Raw genomic sequence first — 21,868 nt, 5'->3', positions numbered from 1 at the left:
CGTGATTTTATAAATGTAATACAAGCCCACTACCGGAAGAGGACGCTGTTGGATATAGAGTACCGATGGCTCCCACCCGGAAGTGGTGCGTGTTTATTTATTATTATTAAAGTCCAACATTAAGACGTTTAAACATGTGCTAGACGTGAAAGTAGTGAACTGACGACCGCAAAACAACATTAGCAGGGATAAAAGCCGCCTCGTTTAGTTTCTTGTTTACAAAAAGAAGATAATGATATTCACCAGTTTTAGCTAGTGCTACTTTCCAACTGCAGTACATAGGTAGGTGGGATAAGACAATAACATTTTATTTTTAATTATTTGACTTTTTTTCTGCATGCTAACATGTGACTGTTCTATCATTGAAGTGTTTTGTTTTGTGTTAACATATTTTCAATGTGGAACTCATTATTTGGCTTGTTTCTGATGGGAAAACGGCATGTCTGTGTTGATGACGTCACATCCGTAACTCGTTACCGAGGTTACGGGCCAGTGTGTATATATATATATATATATATATATATATATATATATATATGTAACATATAAACATGGTGTTGTGTTCAGGGAGCCGAGCATAAATTGGATTGCTCAGCATCTTTCATTTAATTCATGAATTATGAATGATCACCACTCCACTTCAGTTGAAAAATTGCCATAGTCTCATCATGATGGTTAGTAATAAAATATAATTTTTCAAAACAGGTTTGAAAATAAAACTCATCATTTATAAAATTGGATTAAAAATATATATATTTATGGACTCATAATTCTGAAAATTCTGAATCAATTTAGAATCAGGATGAATATATATATATATATATATATATATATATATATATATATATATATATATATATATATATATATATATATATATATATATGTAGGTGTGGGGAAAAAATCACAAGACTACTTCATCTCTACAGATCTGTTTCATGAGGGGTTCCCTCAATCATCAGGAGATTTTAATGGGACCCTTCACATACAATGGTTTATATAGAGCACAGAGTGGGTGGGTACAAGCAGGCGTAGGGTGTGGTGATTGGCTCATGTGTTACCTAGGAGGTGTTTCCGTCTATGGCGGCATGTTGAAATGATTTCACTGCGCTTGTTGAGGGATGATAGATCTGGATGATATATAATAAACAGTTTCTCTTTTAAGCATAGGTTGCATCTTTTATTACCACTGTTGTAAGGTGTGCTGGATGCAAGAATTTGCCATGTTATTGAATATTCAACATTATTGTCTTTGAGGTTCCAAATGTGTTTGCTGAGTTCTGTAGAATTCTGCAAAGTCTGGTTTCTAAAGGAGGCGTTGTGATTATTCCATCTTGTTTTGAACGCTCCTTCGGTTAATCCTACGTACGTGTCGGATGTGCTAATGTCCTTTCGTATTACCTTTGCTTGGTAAACGACTGATGTCTGTAAGCACCTTCCGTTGAGAGGGCAATCAGGTTTCTTGCGACAGTTACATTCATTATTGGTTTCAGAGTCGTTTAGTCTGGGGGTAGGCAGTCCTTTTGCAATTGCTTTGTTGTGGTTTGAAATGATTTGTTGCATGTTATTCATACAGCTGTAGCTCAATTTAATGTTGTTTTTGTTGAATATTTTTCTTAGGGTGTTGCCTTTGGGGAAGTGTTTGTCGATCAGAGTGAGGAACTTGCGGCCGATGTTGGTTGAGACGTCTTTGCTGAATGGCGGATTGTACCAGATGATGTTGTTTCGTTTTCTGCTCTTTTTTGGTTGCTTTCCTGGGGTGGGTTCATAGGTGAGGGTGAAGTTGTATCCGCTTTCATCAAGTGCTTTCTGGTACGGGGGGGTTGCTTGGTCGAATTCAGCTTTGCTGGATGACAGCATCGATAGTCTTTTATTAATTCCGGTAGGTATTCTTTTCGTGGTGGTGGGTGGGTGGTTGCTGTCGTGGTGCACGTATTGGAGTGTTGTGTTGGGTTTCGTGAATGGCTGGTAGCTGTTATTTCTCAGGTTGAAAGTGACGTCGAGGAAGTTGACGGTTTGCTTGTTGGCTTCAATCGTGATCCGTAGGCCGTTTTCTTTGAAGATTTGGCATATGCGCTTCTTGGTGTTCTCGTTGCTCCTTGGCGAGGCGCGGCACACTGCCAGTCCATCATCACGGTAAATACCAAGGTTCAGGTTGAGGCTAGCAAGCTGGGAGAGGAGGAAACTCCCAACGAGTTCGCACGTTTCTGCTCCGTCAAAACTCCCCATAGTAACGTCAAATGTTGAATTGTTCTTTTTTTGCCATGGTGTACTGTTGTGGATGAGTATGGAGTTCTTTGCGTGGATGATGATGTTTCTTTCGTTGCCTGTGATTGAGTCTGTTTATTATACATCATCCAGATCTATCATCCCTCAACAAGCGCAGTGAAATCATTTCAACATGCCGCCACAGACGGAAACACCTCCTAGGTAACACATGAGCCAATCACCACACCCTACGCCTGCTTGTACCCACCCACTCTGTGCTCTATACAAACCATTGTATGTGAATGCTTCCATTAAAATCTCCCGATGATTGAGGGAACCCCTCATGAAACAGATCTGTAGAGATGAAGTAGTCTTGTGATTTTTTCCCACACCTACATATTGCGCTCTACCACGGTATCGAGCACTATTCTCTGGATAATCCAATCAAGACATATATATATATATATATATATATATATATATATATATATATATATATATATATATATATGTATCAAACATGATGTATTATGCCACATGATATAATATTGTATTGTGTAGTATTATTATGCAACATGATGTATTGTATTGCAGTATTATGCAACATGATGAGATACAAAAGTAGGCAGTGATTGATGCTTGTGTCAACACACCTGTGTGTGAGTGCAGTGTCACACAGGTGTGTTATTGTTGTTGCTGCAGGTGACTTTCCTTTTCACTTCCACTTTCATCACATTATGATATTAGAATAAGTGTGATCACATGATTAGATATGAACAAGAGTCATGTGACCGGCTGTCACGCACTTTCAGGCGCAGGTATGGACACGGACTTGTTGTTACAGCAGCAAGGTAAGACACCTTCGTCTTCTTTTTTAGTGCAAAAGGATGATAGATTATTATTTGTATTATTTATTATCATTTCTGATCAAAGGCATAACATTCTGCAATATAAATCAAAATCATGTGGCACAGACTTGTTTACATACTGAGAGGATGGTGCAGTGTGATTATTAACTATATAAATCACTATATTCATGTAGTGTTGCACAGATTGAGAGGATGGTGCAGTGTGATTATTAACTATATGAATCACTATATTCATGTAATGTTGCACAGACTGAGAGGATGTTGCAGTGTGATTATTAACTATGTAAATCACTATATTCATGAAATGTTGCACGGACTGAGAGGATGTTGCAGTGTGATTATTAACTATGTAAATCACTATATTCATGAAATGTTGCACGGACTGAGAGGATGTTGCGGTGTGATTATTAACTATATAAATCACTACATTCAAGTAATGTTGCACAGACTGAGAGGATGGTGCAGTGGGATTATTGACTATATGAATCACTATATTCATGTTATTCAGTGTGATTATTAACTATATAAATTACTATATTCATGTAATATTGCACAGACTGAGAGGTTGGGTCAGTGTGATTATTAACTATATAAATCACTATATTCATGTAATATTGCACAGACTGAGAGGTTGGTACAGTGTGATTATTAACTATATAAATCACTATAATGTTGCACAGACTGGGAGGATGTTGCAGTGTGATTATTAACTATTTAAAAAAATCTATATTCATGTAATGTTGTACAGACTGAGAGGATGGTGCAGTGTGATTGTTAACTTTATAAATCACTATATCCATTTAATATTGCACGGACTAAGAGGATGGTGCCGTGTGGTTATTAACCATAGAAAACACAATATTCATGTAATCTTGTGCAGACTGTGAGGATGGTGCAGTGTGATTATTAACTATATAAATCACTATATTCATATCATGTTGCACAGACTAAGATGATGTGTGATTATTAACTATATAAATCATTATCATGTTGCACAGACTGAGAAGATGGTGCAGTGTGATTATTAACTATATAAATCACTATATTCATGTAATGTTGCACAGACTGAGAGGATGGTGCAGTGTGATTATTAACTATATAAATCACTATATTCATGTAATGTTGCACAGACTGAGAGGATGGTGCAGTGTGATTATTAACTTTATAAATCACCATATTCATGTAATGTTGCACAGACTGAGAGGATGGTGCAGTGTGATTATTAACTATATAAATCACTATATTCGTGTAATGTTGCACAGACTGAGAGGATGGTGCAGTGTGATTATTAACTCTATAAATCACTATCATGCTGCACAAACTGAGACGATGGTGCAGTGGGATTATTAACAATATAAATTACTATATTCATATCATGCTGCACAAACAGAGGATGGTGCAGTGTTATTAACTATATAAATCACTATAATGTTGCACAGATTGAGAGGATGGTGCAGTGTGATTATTAATTATATAAATCACTATATTAATGTAACGTTGCACAGACTGAGAGGATGGTGCAGTGTGATTATTAATTATATAAATCACTATATTAATGTAACGTTGCACAGACTTAGAGGATGGTGCAGTGTGATTATCAACTATATAAATCACTATATTCATTTAATGTTGCACAGACTGAGAGAATGGTGCAGTGTGATTATTATAATAAATGGCTTGTACTTGTGTAGCGCTTTTCTACCTTCAAGGTACTCAAAGCGCTTTGACACTACTTCCACATTTACCCATTCACACACACATTCACACACTGATGGAAGGAGCTGCTATGCAAGGCGCTAACCAGCACCCATCAGGAGCAAGGGTGAAGTGTATTAACTATATAAATCAGTATCATGTTGCACAGACTGAGACCATGGTGCAGTGTGAGTATTAACTGTATAAATCATTATGTTTATGTCATGTGGCACAAACGGAGATGATGGTGCAGTGTGATTAACTTTATAAATCAGTATAACGTTATAAATCACCATATTCATGTCATGTTGCACAGACTGAGAGGATGCTGCAGTGTGATTATTAACTATATAAATCACTATAATGTTGCACAGACTGAGAGGATGCTGCAGTGTGATTAACTATATACATCACTATAATGTTGCACAAACTGAGAGGATGTTGCAGTGCGATAATTATTAACTATATAAATCAGTATCATGTTGCACAGACTGAGAGGATGCTGCAGTGTGATTATTAACTATACAAATCACTATAATGTTGCACAAACTGAGAGGATGGTGCAGTATGATTATTAACTATATAAATCCGTATTATGTTGCACAAACTGAGAGGATGGTGCAGTGTGATTATTAACTATATAAATCAGTATTATGTTGCGCAGACTGAGATGACGGTGCAGTGTGATTATTAACTATATAAATCAGTATCATGTTGCACAGACTGAGAGGATGGTGCAGTGTGATTATTAACTATATAGATCAGTATCATGTTGCACGGACTGAGAGGATGTTGCAGTGCGATAATTATTAACTATATAAATCAGTATCATGTTGCACAGACTGAGAGGATGGTGCAGTGTGATTATGAGTGTTTTCATTGTGTGCTATAGAAGAAGTTGTGTGTTCATGCCAAGTACAGTAAGTGGTGTTGTGGTTGCTTACAGATCATTTGAATAATATGCAAATGAGACCTCACCACTGACGACCTCGCTGTGTCCTTAAGAGACACAACTCAATAGGAAATATTGCTCTCATAGATTTGACCTTGTTAGTAAAACTTGATCTAACTGTAATATTTACACTAGGTTATATCTATTGATAATGCATAATACTGTACAATGTTTTTACTATGACAGTACATTAATGTGACTTTATTTCATAAAGTTTTGCTGTATGTTTGACAGGAGGAGTACAAAGAAGCATTTTATTGTATATTGATAAAAGTGTATTAGTAACATGTTATTGTATATAGATATAACTTTATTAGTAACATGTTATTGTGTATTAATATTTTTCCGTATGATTTGACAGAAGGAGTGCAAAGAAGCAAGATGAATAAAGAGTGTGAGGACTCAATGAGAGAAGAGAAACAAATTGATTTCAGCAACATCTACAGCAAAGGTCAATAGTTCATCATATTCTCATCAATAATCAATATGGCGTACATTATGTGTCATATAAGAGTGTAATCAATAGAGTGTACATGATGTGTGATGTAATCAATAGTGTACATGATGTGAGTGATGAATACTGAATAATGAATACATGACAGAGCTGCTGCCAGCACCAGGAGGAGAAGAAGTAACCAGAATGTTTGTCCAGCAGCTGATCAATTTATTGATGGATTACATCTGCAAGTCACATCACACTCAATCCAAGGTGAAATATTCATGTTGTGTATCATCTTTATTATTGTCATTATTTTAACATTATTATTTGTATTATCATTATTGTTTTTATTAACATTATTCTTATTATCATTATTATTTGTATATTTATTTTTATGATCATTATTTTTTATTTTTTATTTGTATTTTCATTTTTTTATCATTATTTGTATTATTTTGTCATCATTGTTTTTATTTTTATTTGTATAATCATTATTTTTATTATCTTGATTTATCATTGTTATTATTTTTATGATCATTATTATTTTATTATCATTTTAATAATTATTACATTTATGATGATGTTTTATTATCTTTTAAAATGATTATTTTTATGATCATTATTGTTATGATCATTATTATTTTTAGCATTATAGTTTTTGTCATTATTTGTATTTTCATTATTTTTATCATCAATATTATCTTACTATTTCTATTGTCATTATTTTATTATCATTATAATTTTTATTATCATTATTTGTAATATCATTATTTGTGTTATTTTTATCATTATTTTATTATTATTTTAATTATGTTATTTTCATTATATGTAGTACTATCATTATTTTATCATTGTTTTATTATAGTTTTTATTATGATTATTCTTTTTATGAATATTATTTTATTATCATTTTTATTCATTATCATTATTATGACCGTTTTTATTATTATCATTATTGATTATCATTATTATTTTTATGATCATTATTTTATTATCATTATTATTTGTATTTTCATTATTATTTTTATCATTATTTCTACTGTGTTATTTTTATTTTCTTTATTTTAGTATAATTATTATTTGTATTATTTTATAATTTTTATTGTCATCATTTAGTATTATTTGTATTATTATTTGTATTTTATTATTTCATTATCCTTATTTTTATTCTTATTCTTATTTTTTATCATTATTTTTATTATTTTTTATCATTATTTTTATTATCATTACTTATTATTTTTCTGATCATTATTTTATGACAATATTTATTCATCATCATTATTTTTAGGATCATATTTTATTATCATTATTATTTATTATAATTATTTTTATGATCATCACTATTTGTATTTTCATTATTATTTTTATCATTATTTGTATTATTTTGTTATCAATATTATTTTTATTGTCATTATTTTATTATTATTATTTGTATTATTATTTTATGATTATGATCATTATTATTTTTGTATTATTATTATTTGTATTATTATTATTTGTATTATCATAATAATCATAATTATTATTATGATTATTATTATTTTTATGATCATTATTATTGTTATGATATGTTATTCCCACGAGACAGGTTTTGGACTTCCATCACCCTCACCAGCTCCTGGAAGGTCTGGAAGGTTTCAGTCTGGACTTGCCCGAGTCAGCAGAAACCCTGGAACAGATCCTAGTGGACTGTCGAGACACGCTCAAGTACGGGGTGGATACAGGTGAACACGTGTCTACTATATATATATATATATCACCTTATTTAGATAGCATTAAACAGATACATACAATATATATATATATATAAAAAAAAAATTAAAAAAAAAATAAAATATATATATATATACGTCACATTATTTATAAATATATATTTAGTGTCACAGGAGTTACAGTATGAATATTATGGTGCACAAAAAAATTCATTCGCATCTGAATCGTGATTCTTTTTCATTCTGGTTCTAAATCCATTTTTCATTTTCAAAAATTGATGAAAAACAATAATTAAAAAATGTTTTTGATATAATAGGACATGTTTTAAACAATAGAGTTGTTGATGATAACTTTGTCATGTGATCAAAAGGAGCAATGTTTTGGTTAACTTTGGGCAAAAGGCAGTAATACAGCATCAATCACAAGGAGTGTACTCTTAGACCTAAAGACAGATGCCATATAAATGAGTGATGTCACCATCACAGCAGTTTTTGTCTCATGCTCTTCAAATGAGCAGTTTTTGAATATATAAGTATTTTTTAATATATAAGTATTTTTAAATATCTGCTTTTTGTTATGCAGGCCATCCTCGCTTCTTCAACCAGCTGTTTTCAGGTCTGGATGTGATCGGCGTGGTTGGCGAGTGGCTGACATCAGTGGCAAATACTAACATGTAATACTAAGTACACGCAGTACTTGTATGTACTGTAAGTAGTGTATGTATGTATATATGTATATACAGGTGTATGTTGTACTAGGTTCACCTATGAAGTATCTCCGGTCTTCACGCTGATGGAGGAAGTTGTGCTGAAGAAGATGCAAAGCATTGTGGGATGGAGGACTGATGATGAAGGAGATGGTATTTTCTCTCCAGGTACTCTCAGTACTACTACTCAATATACTACCTATTATTCATGTTGGTAGTATTTCATCACTTCCTATTTATGTTTACTTCTACAACTGTATGAACATTTACATCACCATCATCCTTACAGAAATATAAACATTTACATTATTTTTATACTCACAAACTATATGAAAATTTACATATTTTTATACTTAAAATATAAATATTTACATATTTTTTATACTTACAACTATATGAATATTTAAAAAAAAAATACACTTACAACTATATGAACATTTGCATAATTGTTATACTTAGACAAATATGAACATTTACACTCTGTTCATCTTTAAAGAAATATGAACATTTACATAATTTGTATACTTAAAAATATGAATTTTTACATATTTTTTATACCGAGAGAAATTTGAACTTTTACATGATTTTTACACGTACAAAAATATAAACATTTCCATCATTTCAATACTTTAAAAATATGAACAGTAACATTATTTTTATACTTGTAACATTTTTTTTTTTTTTTTAATCATATGTATACTTAAACAATATAAACATGTACATCATTTTTATTCTTACAAAGTATGAACATTTACATTATATTCTTACAAAGAATGAACATTTTACATTTTTAATACTTCAAAGTATGAACATTAACACCATTTTACACCTAAAAATTTGAACATTTACAATATTATACACTTAAAAATAGGAAGAATTACATAATTTTTATACTTACAAAATGTGAACATTTCCATTATTTTTAATACTTAAAAGTATGATCATTAACTCAATTTTATACTTAAAAATACATTTACAATATTTTACACTTAAACATATGAACATTTACATAATTTTACACTTAAAAATATGAACACTCACATCATTTTACACTTAAAAATATGAACATTTACACAATTTTCATACTTACAAAATATGAATATTTCATTATTTTTAATACTTAAAAGTATGAACATTAACATAATTTTACACTTAAAAATATGAACATTTACAACATCTTACACTTAAAAATATGAATATTTACAATATTTTACACTAAAAATATGAACATTTACATTTTACACTTAAAAATATGAACATTTAGATAATTTTCCACTTAAAAATATGAACACTCAAATCATTTTACACTTAAAAATATGAACATTTACATTATTTTTAATACTTAAAAGTATGAACATTAACATTATTTTAGACTTAAAAATACAAACATATACAATATTTTACACTTAAAAATATGAACATTTACATCTTTTTACACTTAAAAATATGAACACTCAAATCATTTTACACTTAAAAATATGAACATTTACATAATTTTTATACTTACGAAATTTGAACATAGATTATTTCTATTCTTACAAAGTATGAACATTTACATTTTTTATACTTAAAAGTATGAAGACTTGCATAATTTTACACTTAAAAATATGAATATTTACATTATATTCATACTTAAAAATATACACATATAGATCATTGTTATACTTACAAAAATATGAACATTTACATTATATTTTCATACTACATTTATTTCAACACGGAAACACAATTTAAAAACATATAAAAACAATATTTTCCCTAAAGTTATAAATAAATTATTTGAAAACTTCAAAGGCAGACATGTTGGTGCAGTGGACTACTTTGCACATGCTAACTAACATAAGCTATATTTGTTGTTTTATTTTGAAGGCGGTGCAATATCCAACATGTACAGCTTGCTGGTGGCCAGGTATTACTTTTACCCAGAAGTCAAGAGCAAGGGCATGAGAGCGCTGCCGGAACTTGTACTCTTCACTTCACAACACGTAAACAAACTCTCTTCTTCTTACACTAAAATACTCTAGATTTTAAATGCCGTTGTTTTTTCTCTTTTTTAAATTACTTATTTTTTTAGAAAAACATTTGTCTAATATATTTTTTGAGTGCCATCGTTTTTAAAAAAAAATGTTTCAAAATATATTTTTTATTAACATCTTTATTTTTTACATGTATTTTTCAAATATAGTTTTTGAACACCATCGTCATTTTTTAAATGAATTATTTTTAACACATTTTTTGAAATATATTATAACATTTTCATGTTAACTAAATTACTTTTTAATTAAAAACTGTTTTGAATGCCATCCTTTTTTTTTTATTTAGAATTTTTTTTAAATACATATTTTTAACGACATCTATATTTTTTCATGAATTTTTCAAATATATTTTTTGAATGCCACCATTATTTTCTTGTTTACTAAATTACTTTGTAATCTGTTGTTTAAAATATATTTTTTGAATTATTATTATTTTTTTTAAAAAAATTTTCAATGCTGTTGTTTTTTTAATTACTTATTTAGATGTTTTAAATATATTTTTAAAAAAGACATCTTTATTTTTTTAATTTAATTTTTCATGTATATTTTTTTAATGCCACCATTATTTTCTTGTTTACTAAATTACTTTGTAATCAGTTGTTTAAAATATATATTTTGAATTATAATTTTTTTTTCAATGCTGTTGTTTTTTTAATTACTTATTTAGATGTTTTAAATATATTTTTAAAATAAGACATCTTTATTTTTTTTATTTAATTTTTCATATATATTTTTTGAATGCCACCATTATTTTCTTGTTTACTAAATTACTTTGTAATCAGTTGTTTAAAATATATATTTTGAATTATAATTTTTTTTTCAATGCTGTTGTTTTTTTAATTACTTATTTAGATGTTTTAAATATATTTTTAAAGTAAGACATCTTTATTTTTTTTATTTAATTTTTCATATATATTTTTTGAATGCCACCATTATTTTCTTGTTTACTAAATTACTTTTTAATTGGTCATTTAAAATATATATTTTAAATTTGATTAAAAAAAATTAATTCGTTTTTATAATGCCATTTTTTTGTTTTATTAAAGTGCTTATTTAGATATTTTAAAATATATTTTTTAACGACCTCTATTTTTTTTAAATATATTTTTGGAATGCCATCGTTTGATTTTTTAATTACTTATTTTGAATAATTTTTTTCAATACAGATTTTTTTAACGTCCTCTTTACGTTTTTAAAGTAATTTTTAAAATATTTTTTTTGAACACCATTGTTATTTTCTTGTTTTAATTAGTTGTTTAAAATATATATTTTGAATTACTTACTTTTAAAATTATTTTCAATATATTTTTTGAATGCCATTGTTCTTTTTATATATAAATTACTTATTTTGAATTTTTTTTTTAAAAGATATTTTTTTGACATCTTTATTTTATTTTTTTAAATGCATTTTTCATCTTTACTTTGATGAATTTGCCTATTTTGAATTACTTTCTTAAACATGTTTTTAGGGACTTTACTGAAGGAGTTTTGCATCTAATATGTTGTAAGTGGGGGGCCAAACAAAGTTGCGAGGTCGCACATAAATCCCAGTGAATGTGTTGTGCAGCTGCAGCGTGTGCCAATAATAATAATAATAATAATAATAATAATAATAATAATAATAATAATAATGAGATATGTGTGTTCAGAGCCACTACTCCGTGGTGAAGTCTGCTGCGGTGCTGGGGCTGGGCAGCGACAGTGTGGTGGAGGTCACCTGCGATGAAAGGTACAAAGATGGACAACATTCACATGAGGACAAAGAGATGTTTGCTCACCTGTGCCACTCACCTCACCTGTTGTGTGGGTGTGTGTGTGTGTGTGTGTGTGTGTGTGTGTGTGTGTGTGTGTGTGTGTGTGTGTGTGTGTGTGTGTGTGTGTGTGTGTGCGTGCGTGCGTGTGCGTGTGCGTGTGTGCGTGCGTGCGTGCGTGCGTGCGTGCGTGCGTGTTGGGCACACAAAGATCCATTGCTAACAAGTCATCCTTCACCTTTTCAGAGGGAAGATGATTCCAGAAGAACTCGAGGCTTGCATCCTTGCTGCTGAAAAAAAGGTCATCACATGTGCAGAGTGTTAAAAAAAAAAAAAAAAAAAAAAAAATGACACTTTGATGGGCGGCACCCCACATTTTTAGTGGGATTAAAAAACAAAAAGTCATTGCTCAAGAAATAATTATGACTAAAACATGTTTTGAATTATTGCCCTAATTAAAACTCCAATTACTTCACATCAAATATTACAATTGTGGGTGAAAATAAATAATTTATGATTTTTGGATCCCTAAGAATTTTAGTGGGATTTTTTTTTATTAACTGTCATTACTCAAAAAAGAATAAATCAAAACCAATGTTACGAATGATTGACATATTTAAGGCTCACATTAAATATTACACTTTGAAATATTTTTTTTGTGGATACTATTGCATATTTTCTGTGTTTGCCATTAAAAAAAACAAGTTTTCTTTGAACAAAAGGGTGTAAGAAAAAAAAAAAAACCTGAAAAAAATAATTAAAATGTAGAATTGAGCGATAGATCTGAAGTCGATCTAGAGATTTAAGTGTTAAAAAAAGAAAGAAAGAAAAAAAAGAGTGACTTATTTTGATTACATTTATGAGTGGTCCCTAAGATTTTTAGAGGGATTAAAAAACAAAAAGTCATTGCTCAAAAAATAATTATGAATAAAAAAATGACCTAATTAAAACTGTAATCACTTCACATCAGTTTTAAATTTTTGGGGTGAAAATATTGCATATTTAAAAAAACGGTTTTCTTTGACAAAAATGGCATAAAATGTATTTTTTTATGTATTTTTATTTGATATCAACACAGATCTGAAGTCAATCTAGAGATTTAAGTGCTACAAAAGTAAAAAGAAAATAAATGTATTACTTATTTTATAAGTGGGACCCTTTTGGATCCCTAAGAATTTTAGTGGATTTTTTTTTTTTTTTTTAAACTGTCATTACTCAAAAAATAACGTTATAAATGATTTATATATTTAAGAGTCCCATTACACTTTCACATATTTTGTGTGGATAATATTGCATATTTTGTGTTTGCCATAAAAAAAAACAAAGTTTTCTTTGAACAAAAGGGTGTAGGTCAAACAAAAAAACCTGAAAAAATAAAAATTAAATGTAAAATAGACGGATAGATCTGAAGTCAGTCCAGAGATTTAAGTGTTAAAAAAATTAAATAAAAAATGTCTTATTTTTAACACTTCTATATATATTAAAAAAAACTTATTGCTCCAAAAATAATTCTGAATACAAATATCTTGTTTTGATTTATTGACTGAATATTCCACTTTGAAGTATTTTGAGTAAAAATATTGCCTATTTTGTGTTGAAATTTTTTGTTTTTGCACCCCCTAAAAAACAGTTTTTTCTTTGACAAAAAGGGCATAACATTTTTTTTTTTTTAATCAATACATAAAAATGAAGTCAATCTAGAGATTTAAGTGTGGAAAAATAAAGTTGTACGATTAAAAAGTGTTGATTTTGAACATGTGGCCAAACTGAATAATAGCCATATTCTTCTTAAAGGCGCTAAAGCAGAGGAACTACTTCTAGCAACGCCAGCTTCTGTGACATATTTTCTTAGTTAGCATGCTAACATGATAGCTTATTTAGACAAATTTTGTCATATATGGAGGTATGTCACTCATGCTAACTGTAAGCACGCTATTGTTAGCATGCTAGCTTCTGTTACTATCCCTAAATGTCATTTAGTAGTTCTTTCAAAACAAATCTATACATTGTATAAACTATTGCTTATATTATGAGGTAATGTATGTCGTTATGTACGATGGCGTATATAGTTTGAAGAGTTGTTGTTGTTCTCTTTAGAAGAAGGTTCCATTCTACGTGAACGCCACGGCAGGAAGCACTTTGTACGGCGCCATGGACCCCCTGCTGGACATTGCGGACATCTGCCACAGACACTCTCTCTGGATGCACGTGGATGTAAGTGTGTATATACATATATATATATATATATATATATATATATATATACATACGTATGTTCTCTCTCCCTGCAGGCATCATGGGGTGGAGGACTGCTCCTGTCACACAGACACAAGATGAAGCTGCAGGGCATTGAGCGGTATCATACCAATCGTCATGTATCGCAACATACCAATCATAGTTTACACCAAAATGACCCCTTTCCCTACAGAAAAAACATGTGTGTCATCATAGCAGTATCCACTTTATACCGCTCTTGTACCTGGTATCGTTACAGTGGATACTTGTATGGATCCACCCCTTTGTTTACCTCGAGGAGCGCATTGTATACTGCACACTTGTCACTGGGTGCTGGTGGATGGGAATGTCAAAGTCCATAAAGCAACTAAGAACTGGATTATGTGACACCCGTAAAGCTCGTAAAATCAAAATATAAGGAGGATCACCCGACCTGTAGGGGAGAGCGCCGCCCCCTGACGGAGGAAACTAATTTGGGCTGCCCGTACCGAGATCTTGTCCTTTCCGGTCATAACCCAAAGATCGTGACCCTTGTCACCACAACGGATCAACGCTGAGTCCGCATCAACCTGTCGATCCGCTCTCCCCTCACTCGTGAACAAGACCCCAAGGTACTTGAACTCCTCCACTTGGGGAAAGATCTCTTTCCCAACCTGAGGATGATGGAACTCCCGTCCTTTTCTCGGCCTCGGATTCTCATCCCGGTGGCATCACACTCGGCTGCGAACCGATCCAGTTAGAGTTGAAGATCCTGGCCGGGAGAAACCATCTGCAATGCTCAACTCCACCTCTGAGGACATCTCCAGAGGCGCATGGTTGGCAGCAGGAGTGGGAGTCGACCGGGCCCTCCCGAGTCCACCGCTACATTTGGGACCCATGAGATGGCGCCATCGGAGGAGATGACCACGCTGAACCGTCTACGGATTGGGGTCGGTCGCTTTGGGTCATCAATGAAGACGTGGGGCTTGGCGGACAGTACGGTATGAGAGTGTGGTGACCCTGACCTGCCCCTTATATGGACCGCCCTCAGAAGCCAGCCCCATCCACTTAGGACCAGAGATGCGGGTATGGCTACGCCACACCGAGTTAGACATCTGACGTTACACGAAAGAAGAAGAAATAATTTGCAAAAAGCAGAGACCTAATCCTGCCGCCACCAACGCCCTGACCGTGTTGAGAAATTCTGTCCATAAAAGTTGTAAACTTCATCGGTGAAAAGCCCAGCCCAACCAAACAGGTCGGACTTGGCAATGCAGACCAAGCTCTGACGCGTGTCATACCACCGCTATCAGACGATCTAAACCCTCATATTCCAGGACTTCTCTTCTTCTTTCCTATGAGACAGCGAGGCAATGCCACTCAGCCGCCGCAGCCAGCTCACTCTGTCAGAGCTCAGATTATCGAGGTCCAGGTCATTGGGTGGGGGAAAGGTGGGTTCACTCGTGGATGATGTGGTGGGCAGTCTGTTCCTCGGCTCTGCATGGGCAGGCCGCTGATGGGCGCAGACCCAAGCTCTGCATGTTGGCGTTGAATCGGCCAATGCCCTTCCGTATCCGGTTTAGTGTCGACCAGTTCTTGCGACGTGGTAGACTTGTATTTGGGTTTACTGAAAGTTGAGGGGGTTTTGGGGTCTCCTGCTAGCTGGCTCTCCATGCTTCAAGTGTGTTGAATTTGGGTCCACCAAAAGTTGCTGGGTGGCGGGAAAACAGACACCGGGAAGGTAGGCGTTGGCGACCACAGGACCTCCCAAGAGACACGGTGGAATGCCTTCTCAAAGTCCACAAAACACACAAAGACTGGCAGCGCAACCTCCCATGCAACCTTGAAGACCCTGCCAAGTAAAGAACTGGACTATCCGCCGTAGCCTCCTCTCCCGTACACCTGAATAAACTTCACCGGGAAGGCTGAGGGGTGTGATCCCGCAATAGTTGGAACCCACCCTTCGGTCATTTTAATCATCATTTCCGGCCTTGAGAAACTTGTAAACTATTTTTGAATGAAATTATTTGAACTTTTTGCGAGGAGTTTTATTGCGTAGTCAGCACCACCGTTGTTGTTTTGCAGAGCGTGGTCGGTGACGTGGAACCCTCACAAGATGATGAACGTTCCTCTTCAGTGCTCCGTGATCCTGATCAAGAAGAAAGTAAGATGCCGCAACACAAACACAGTACCTTCTTTTTTTCTCCAAGTACTTCTTCAGTTCTCGGTCTCGTCCTACCCAGGGCCTCTTGCAGAAGTGCAACGAGTTGGGGGCGGCGTATCTTTTCCAGAAAGACAAGTTCTATGACGTCAGCTACGACACTGGAGATAAGAGCATCCAGTGTGGAAGACACGTGGACGTCTTCAAACTTTGGCTCATGTGGAAGGCTAAGGTACTTTGAGTACTTCGAGTCATGTTCTTGGAAACTGACCACCGAAGTCAGCATGTTAGTTATGGTCCTGATGTCTGCTTCTACCAATCATGGCTTGAACCTCTGCTACAGAAGGCAAAGTAGTCCAAAATCTCGATGGTTCTTGTGGACCTGGAAGAGGAATCAGCCTTAGTGTGTCTGCCGTATGCTTACATCATTGCAGGAAACCATGGGCATGGCATGGCCTATAGTCCCTGTCGTTGAGTCATAGCAGCCTAGGCAGAGTTCCAGCATGCTTCCGTCAATTCCAGTTGTTTTATTCCCTTGCAACATAGGAGCAGCCCAACGGGACGGTCTGCTGCCGGACCGGAGCTTGCCGTCGGTCCGGAGCCAGTCGTCGGTCACAAAACCCGCCACATACGCCGTAGCCGCCGGAGGATAATAATAATAATTAGATTTTATATCGCGTTTTTCTATTTGTAGGTACTCAAAGCGCTCACAGAGAAGTGGGAACCCATCATTCATTCACACCTGGTGGTGGTAAGCTTCATTTGTAGCCACAGCTGCCCTGGGGTAGACTGACGGAAGCGAGGCTGCCAGTTTGCGCCTACGGCCCCTACGGCAACCAACTATCATTCATTCACCGGTGTGAGCGGCACATCGGCAGCGATTTGGATGTCAAGAGGCGGGGAGTGAACCTGCAACCCTCAGGTTTTTGGCACGGCCGCTCTACGCCATACCGCCCCAACACTTGACAAGGTGCACGGGAGAAGCGAGGTCCGCCGGCTGCCACGCCCGCTCATTTTGTGAGTTTGTAGCATGGGCACCCTGCCTTCCACCCTCGTAACGCGGACCGGGGACACAAGGTTCGTCGGAAGCTGCGCCCGCTCATGCTGTGGGCTAGTAGCAGGGTCACCTGCCTGCCCCCTACCCACTTCACACGTAACACGGACCGAGGGCACGAGGTCTGCCGGTAGCCGCGCCTGCACATGCCGCGGGTTCATAGCAAAAGCACCCATCGCATGCGTAACGGAGGCCGCACGGGGAGGTGAGGACCACCGGCAGCCCCGCCCGCTCATGTTGTGGGTTCCTATCACGGGCACTCTGCCCACCACCCACGTAACACGGACTGGGGACACAAGGTCTGTCGGCAGCCGCACCCGCTCATGCTGTGGGCTAGTGGCAGGGTAACTTGCCCGCCCGCTTCAAACGTAACGCGGACCGCATAGGGACGCGAGGTCTGCCGGCAGCCTCCCCTGCACATGCCGCGGGTTCGTAGCAAAAGCACCCGTCGCACGCGTAACGTGGCCAGCAAGGGGAGGTGAGGTCCGCCGGCAGCCGCGCCCGCTCATGTTGTGGGCTCTTAGCATGGGTACCCTGCCCACCACCCGCGTAACACGGACCGGGGACACAAACTCCGTCGGAAACCGCGCCCGCTCATGCTGTGGACTAGTAGCAGGGTAACCTGCCCACCCCCCACACAATTCACACATAACACGGACCGCATAGGGACGCGAGGTCTGCCGGCAGCCGCGCCTGCACATGCCAGGGTTTGTAGCAAAAGCACCAGTCACACGCGTAACGCGGACCGCACGGGGAGGTTAGGTCCGCCGGCAGCCACGCTTGCTCATGTTGTGGGTTCCTATTATGGGCCCCCTGCCTACCACCCACGTAACATGGACACAAGGTCTGTTGGCAGCTGCACCTGCTCATGCTGTGGGCTAGTAGCAGGGTAACCTGCCCACCCCCACCCGCTTCACACGTAAAGCGGACGGCATAGGGACGCGAGGTCTGCCGGCAGCCTCCCTTGCACATGCCGCGGGTTCGTAGCAAAAGCACCCGTTGCACGCGTAACGTGGACCGCACGGGGAGGTGAGGTCCGCCGGCAGTTGGGCCCGCTCATGTTGTTGGCTCTTAGCACGGGTACCCTGCCCACCACCCGCGTAACACGGACTGGGGACACTAAGTCCGTCGGAAGCCACGCCCGCTCATGCTGTGGGCTAGTAGCAGGGTAACCTGCCCGCCCCCCACACACTTTACATGAACGCGGACCGCACAGGGACGCAAGGTCTGCCGGCAGCCAAGCCTGCCCATGCCGGGGTTCGTAGCAAAAGCACCCGTCAGACGCGTAACGCGGACCGCACGGGGTGGTGAGGTCCGCAGGCAGCCGCGCCTGCTCATGTTGTGGGTTCCTATTACGGGTTCCCTCTCCACCACCCACGTAACACGGACTGGGGACACAAGGTCTGTCGGCAACCACGCCCGCTCATGCTGTGGGCTAGTAGCAGGAGCACCAGCCCACCCGCTTCACACGTAACGCGGACCGCATAGGGACGCGAGGTCTGCCATCGGCCGCCCCTGCACATGCCGCGGGTTCGTAGCAAAAGCACCCGTCGCACGCGTAATGTGGAAGCGAGGTCTGGGCTTCTCTACATAGGATGCTGCCCTCGCGACCCGACCTCACACGGTGATCCCCAAACATCCTGCACCGCAAACTCACCCAGTGCTGGTCTCCAGCTGTCAGTGGCTCACTGACTTCCTGACTGACAGGAGGCAGCCAGTAAGGCTGGGAACGACACATCCAGCAACCCGTGCCCCTCATGGTCTACAAGTCCATCATTCAGTCTGTCCTGTGAACCTCCATCACGGTCTGCGGCAGTCAATCAGGACAGCAGAAAGGATAATCTGTATGGAACTTCCTCCTCATTCAAGACTTTTACCAGTCTAGGGTCAGGAAACGGGCCGGGAGCATCACTGTAGAACCCCTCACCCCCTGGTCTCAAACTCGTGTTACAGGTCACAGTAACCGGTTCTATCCCCTAGGTTGTCCCTCTGGTGAAGGCTGGTGTTCTTTCACATGTTCCGGTCTTTGTCTCCTCCAGGGGACAGAAGGCTTCGCAGCCGAGGTCAACAAGTGTTTGGAGAACGCAGAGTACTTGCATGATTTGCTGCAGAGGAGGACCGACTTCGAACTGGTCTTTCCGCACAAGGTGGGTCATGTGACTTGCTGGATGACCCCATCACAGGACACGCACCTGTACACACCTGTCGGTTGTTCTCCACAGCCCGAGAGCAGCAATGTGTGTTTCTGGTACATTCCACCCAGTCTGCGCGGCATGTTACCTGGACCGGACCGGGACAAGAAGCTCCATCAGGTCGGCACAGAACAATATTCATATAAATATATATATATATATATATATATACATACGTACATATATTGTGTTCAGGTAGCGCCTCGGATCAAAGGGCGGCTGATGGAGAAAGGCTGCGTTCTGATTGGCTGTCAGCCCACAAGCAGCAAGGTGAACTTCTTCAGGTGCGTGTTTGTCAACCGGGCCACTCGGAGAGAGGACATCCACTTCCTGCTGGAGCAGATCGCCCTGCTTGGCCGTGACTTATGACTGCAGAACGCCGCTACTCCTAGTGTGGTTTACTGCTCACCACGTTCAGCCAAGTTGAAGATGCGGACACTTTTGTTACTGGATGTCATCTCACCTGCCTTTCAGACTTTGTGTGAGTCAGTACTCAGCCACTAGAATTGATGCTGGTCAGCACTGATCATTGATTAGTACTAGCTGTGGTGTAGCTGCCCAAGTCCACCACTTTACAAAATAAAAGCCCAACCTTGTGGCCTCACACAGTCACCTTTTGTCCATGACTCTACAAAATAAAAGCCCAACCTTGTGGCCTCGCATGTTTACCTTTTGTCCATGACTCTACAAAATAAAAGCACAACCTTGTGGCCTCGCACGGTCACCTTTTGTCCATGACTTTACAAAATAAAAGCACAACCTTGTGGCCTCGCACGGTCACCTTTTGTCCATGAATCTACAAAATAAAAGCCCAACCTTGTGGCGTCGCATGTTTACCTTTTGTCCACGACTTTACAAAATAAAAGCCCAACCTTGTGGCCTCGCATGTTTACCTTTTGTCCACGACTTTACAAAATAAAAGCCCAACCTTGTGGCCTCGCATGTTTACCTTTTGTCCACGACTTTACAAAATAAAAGCCCAACCTTGTGGCCTAGCACATTCACCTTTTGTCCACGACTCTACAAAATAAAAGCCCAACCTTGTGGCCTCGCACATTCACTTTTTGTCCATGACTTTACAAAATAAAAGCCCAACCTTGTGGCTTCGCACATTCACCTTCTGTCCATGACTTTACAAAATAAAAGCGCAACCTTGTGGCCTAGCACGTTCACCTTTTGACTTTACAAAATAAAAGCCCAACCTTGTGGCCTCGCACATTTACCTTTTGTCCATGACTTTACAAAATAAAAGCACAACCTTGTGGCCTAGCACGTTCACCTTTTGACTTTACAGAATAAAAGCCCAACCTTGTGGCCTAGCACGTTCACCTTTTGTCTTTACAAAATAAAAGCCCAACCTTGTGGCCTCGCACGTTCAGCTTTTGTCCATGACTTTACAAAATAAAAGCGCAACCTTGTGGCCTAGCACGTTCACCTTTTGACTTTACAAAATAAAAGCCCAACCTTGTGGCCTTGCACATTCACCTTTTGTCCATGACTTTACAAAATAAAAGCCCAACCTTGTGGCCTCGCACATTCACCTTTTGTCCATGACTTTACAAAATAAAAGCCCAACCTTGTGGCCTCGCACGTTCACCTTTTGTCCATGACTTTACAAAATAAAAGCCCAACCTTGTGGTCTAGCACGTTCCCCTTTTGTCCACGACTCTACAAAATAAAAGCCCAACCTTGTGGCCTCGCACGTTCACCTTTTGTCCATGACTTAACAAAATAAAAGCCCAACCTTTTGTCCACGATTATACAAAATACAAGCGCAACCTTGTGGCTTGCACGTTCACCTTTTGACTTTACGAAATAAAAGCTCAACCTTGTGACCTAGCACGTTCACCTTTTGTCTTTACAAAATAAAAGCCCAAC

At 37.3% G+C, this 21,868-nt stretch overlaps 1 protein-coding gene across 6 annotated transcripts; it reads left to right on the top strand.

The window, feature by feature from the left end:
* The first annotated feature begins 36 nt into the window (after window positions 1-36).
* On the top strand, window positions 37-20,758 carry gad3 (glutamate decarboxylase 3). Of its 6 annotated transcripts, none has more exons than XM_061890687.1 (17): window positions 47-282; window positions 3,021-3,059; window positions 6,089-6,175; window positions 6,327-6,433; window positions 7,752-7,887; window positions 8,459-8,549; window positions 8,635-8,750; window positions 10,452-10,567; window positions 12,268-12,347; window positions 12,616-12,670; window positions 14,467-14,583; window positions 14,661-14,725; window positions 16,669-16,747; window positions 16,827-16,976; window positions 19,838-19,945; window positions 20,021-20,110; window positions 20,186-20,758. In XM_061890687.1, exons 2-17 carry the CDS (start codon window positions 3,029-3,031, stop codon window positions 20,357-20,359), a joined length of 1,602 nt encoding a protein of 533 aa, XP_061746671.1. In that variant the 5' UTR covers window positions 47-282; window positions 3,021-3,028; the 3' UTR covers window positions 20,360-20,758. The 6 variants fall into 6 exon arrangements, with proteins under 6 accessions (XP_061746675.1, XP_061746671.1, XP_061746672.1 ...); XM_061890688.1 differs by having other exon boundaries at window positions 6,086-6,175; window positions 14,470-14,583; XM_061890686.1 differs by having other exon boundaries at window positions 6,086-6,175.
* The last annotated feature ends 1,110 nt before the right edge of the window (window positions 20,759-21,868 follow it).

The sequence above is a fragment of the Nerophis ophidion genome, linkage group LG28, assembly GCF_033978795.1.
Source record: "Nerophis ophidion isolate RoL-2023_Sa linkage group LG28, RoL_Noph_v1.0, whole genome shotgun sequence".
NCBI classification, from domain to species: domain Eukaryota; kingdom Metazoa; phylum Chordata; class Actinopteri; order Syngnathiformes; family Syngnathidae; genus Nerophis; species Nerophis ophidion.
This window is presented reverse-complemented; position numbering and strand designations above follow the sequence as displayed.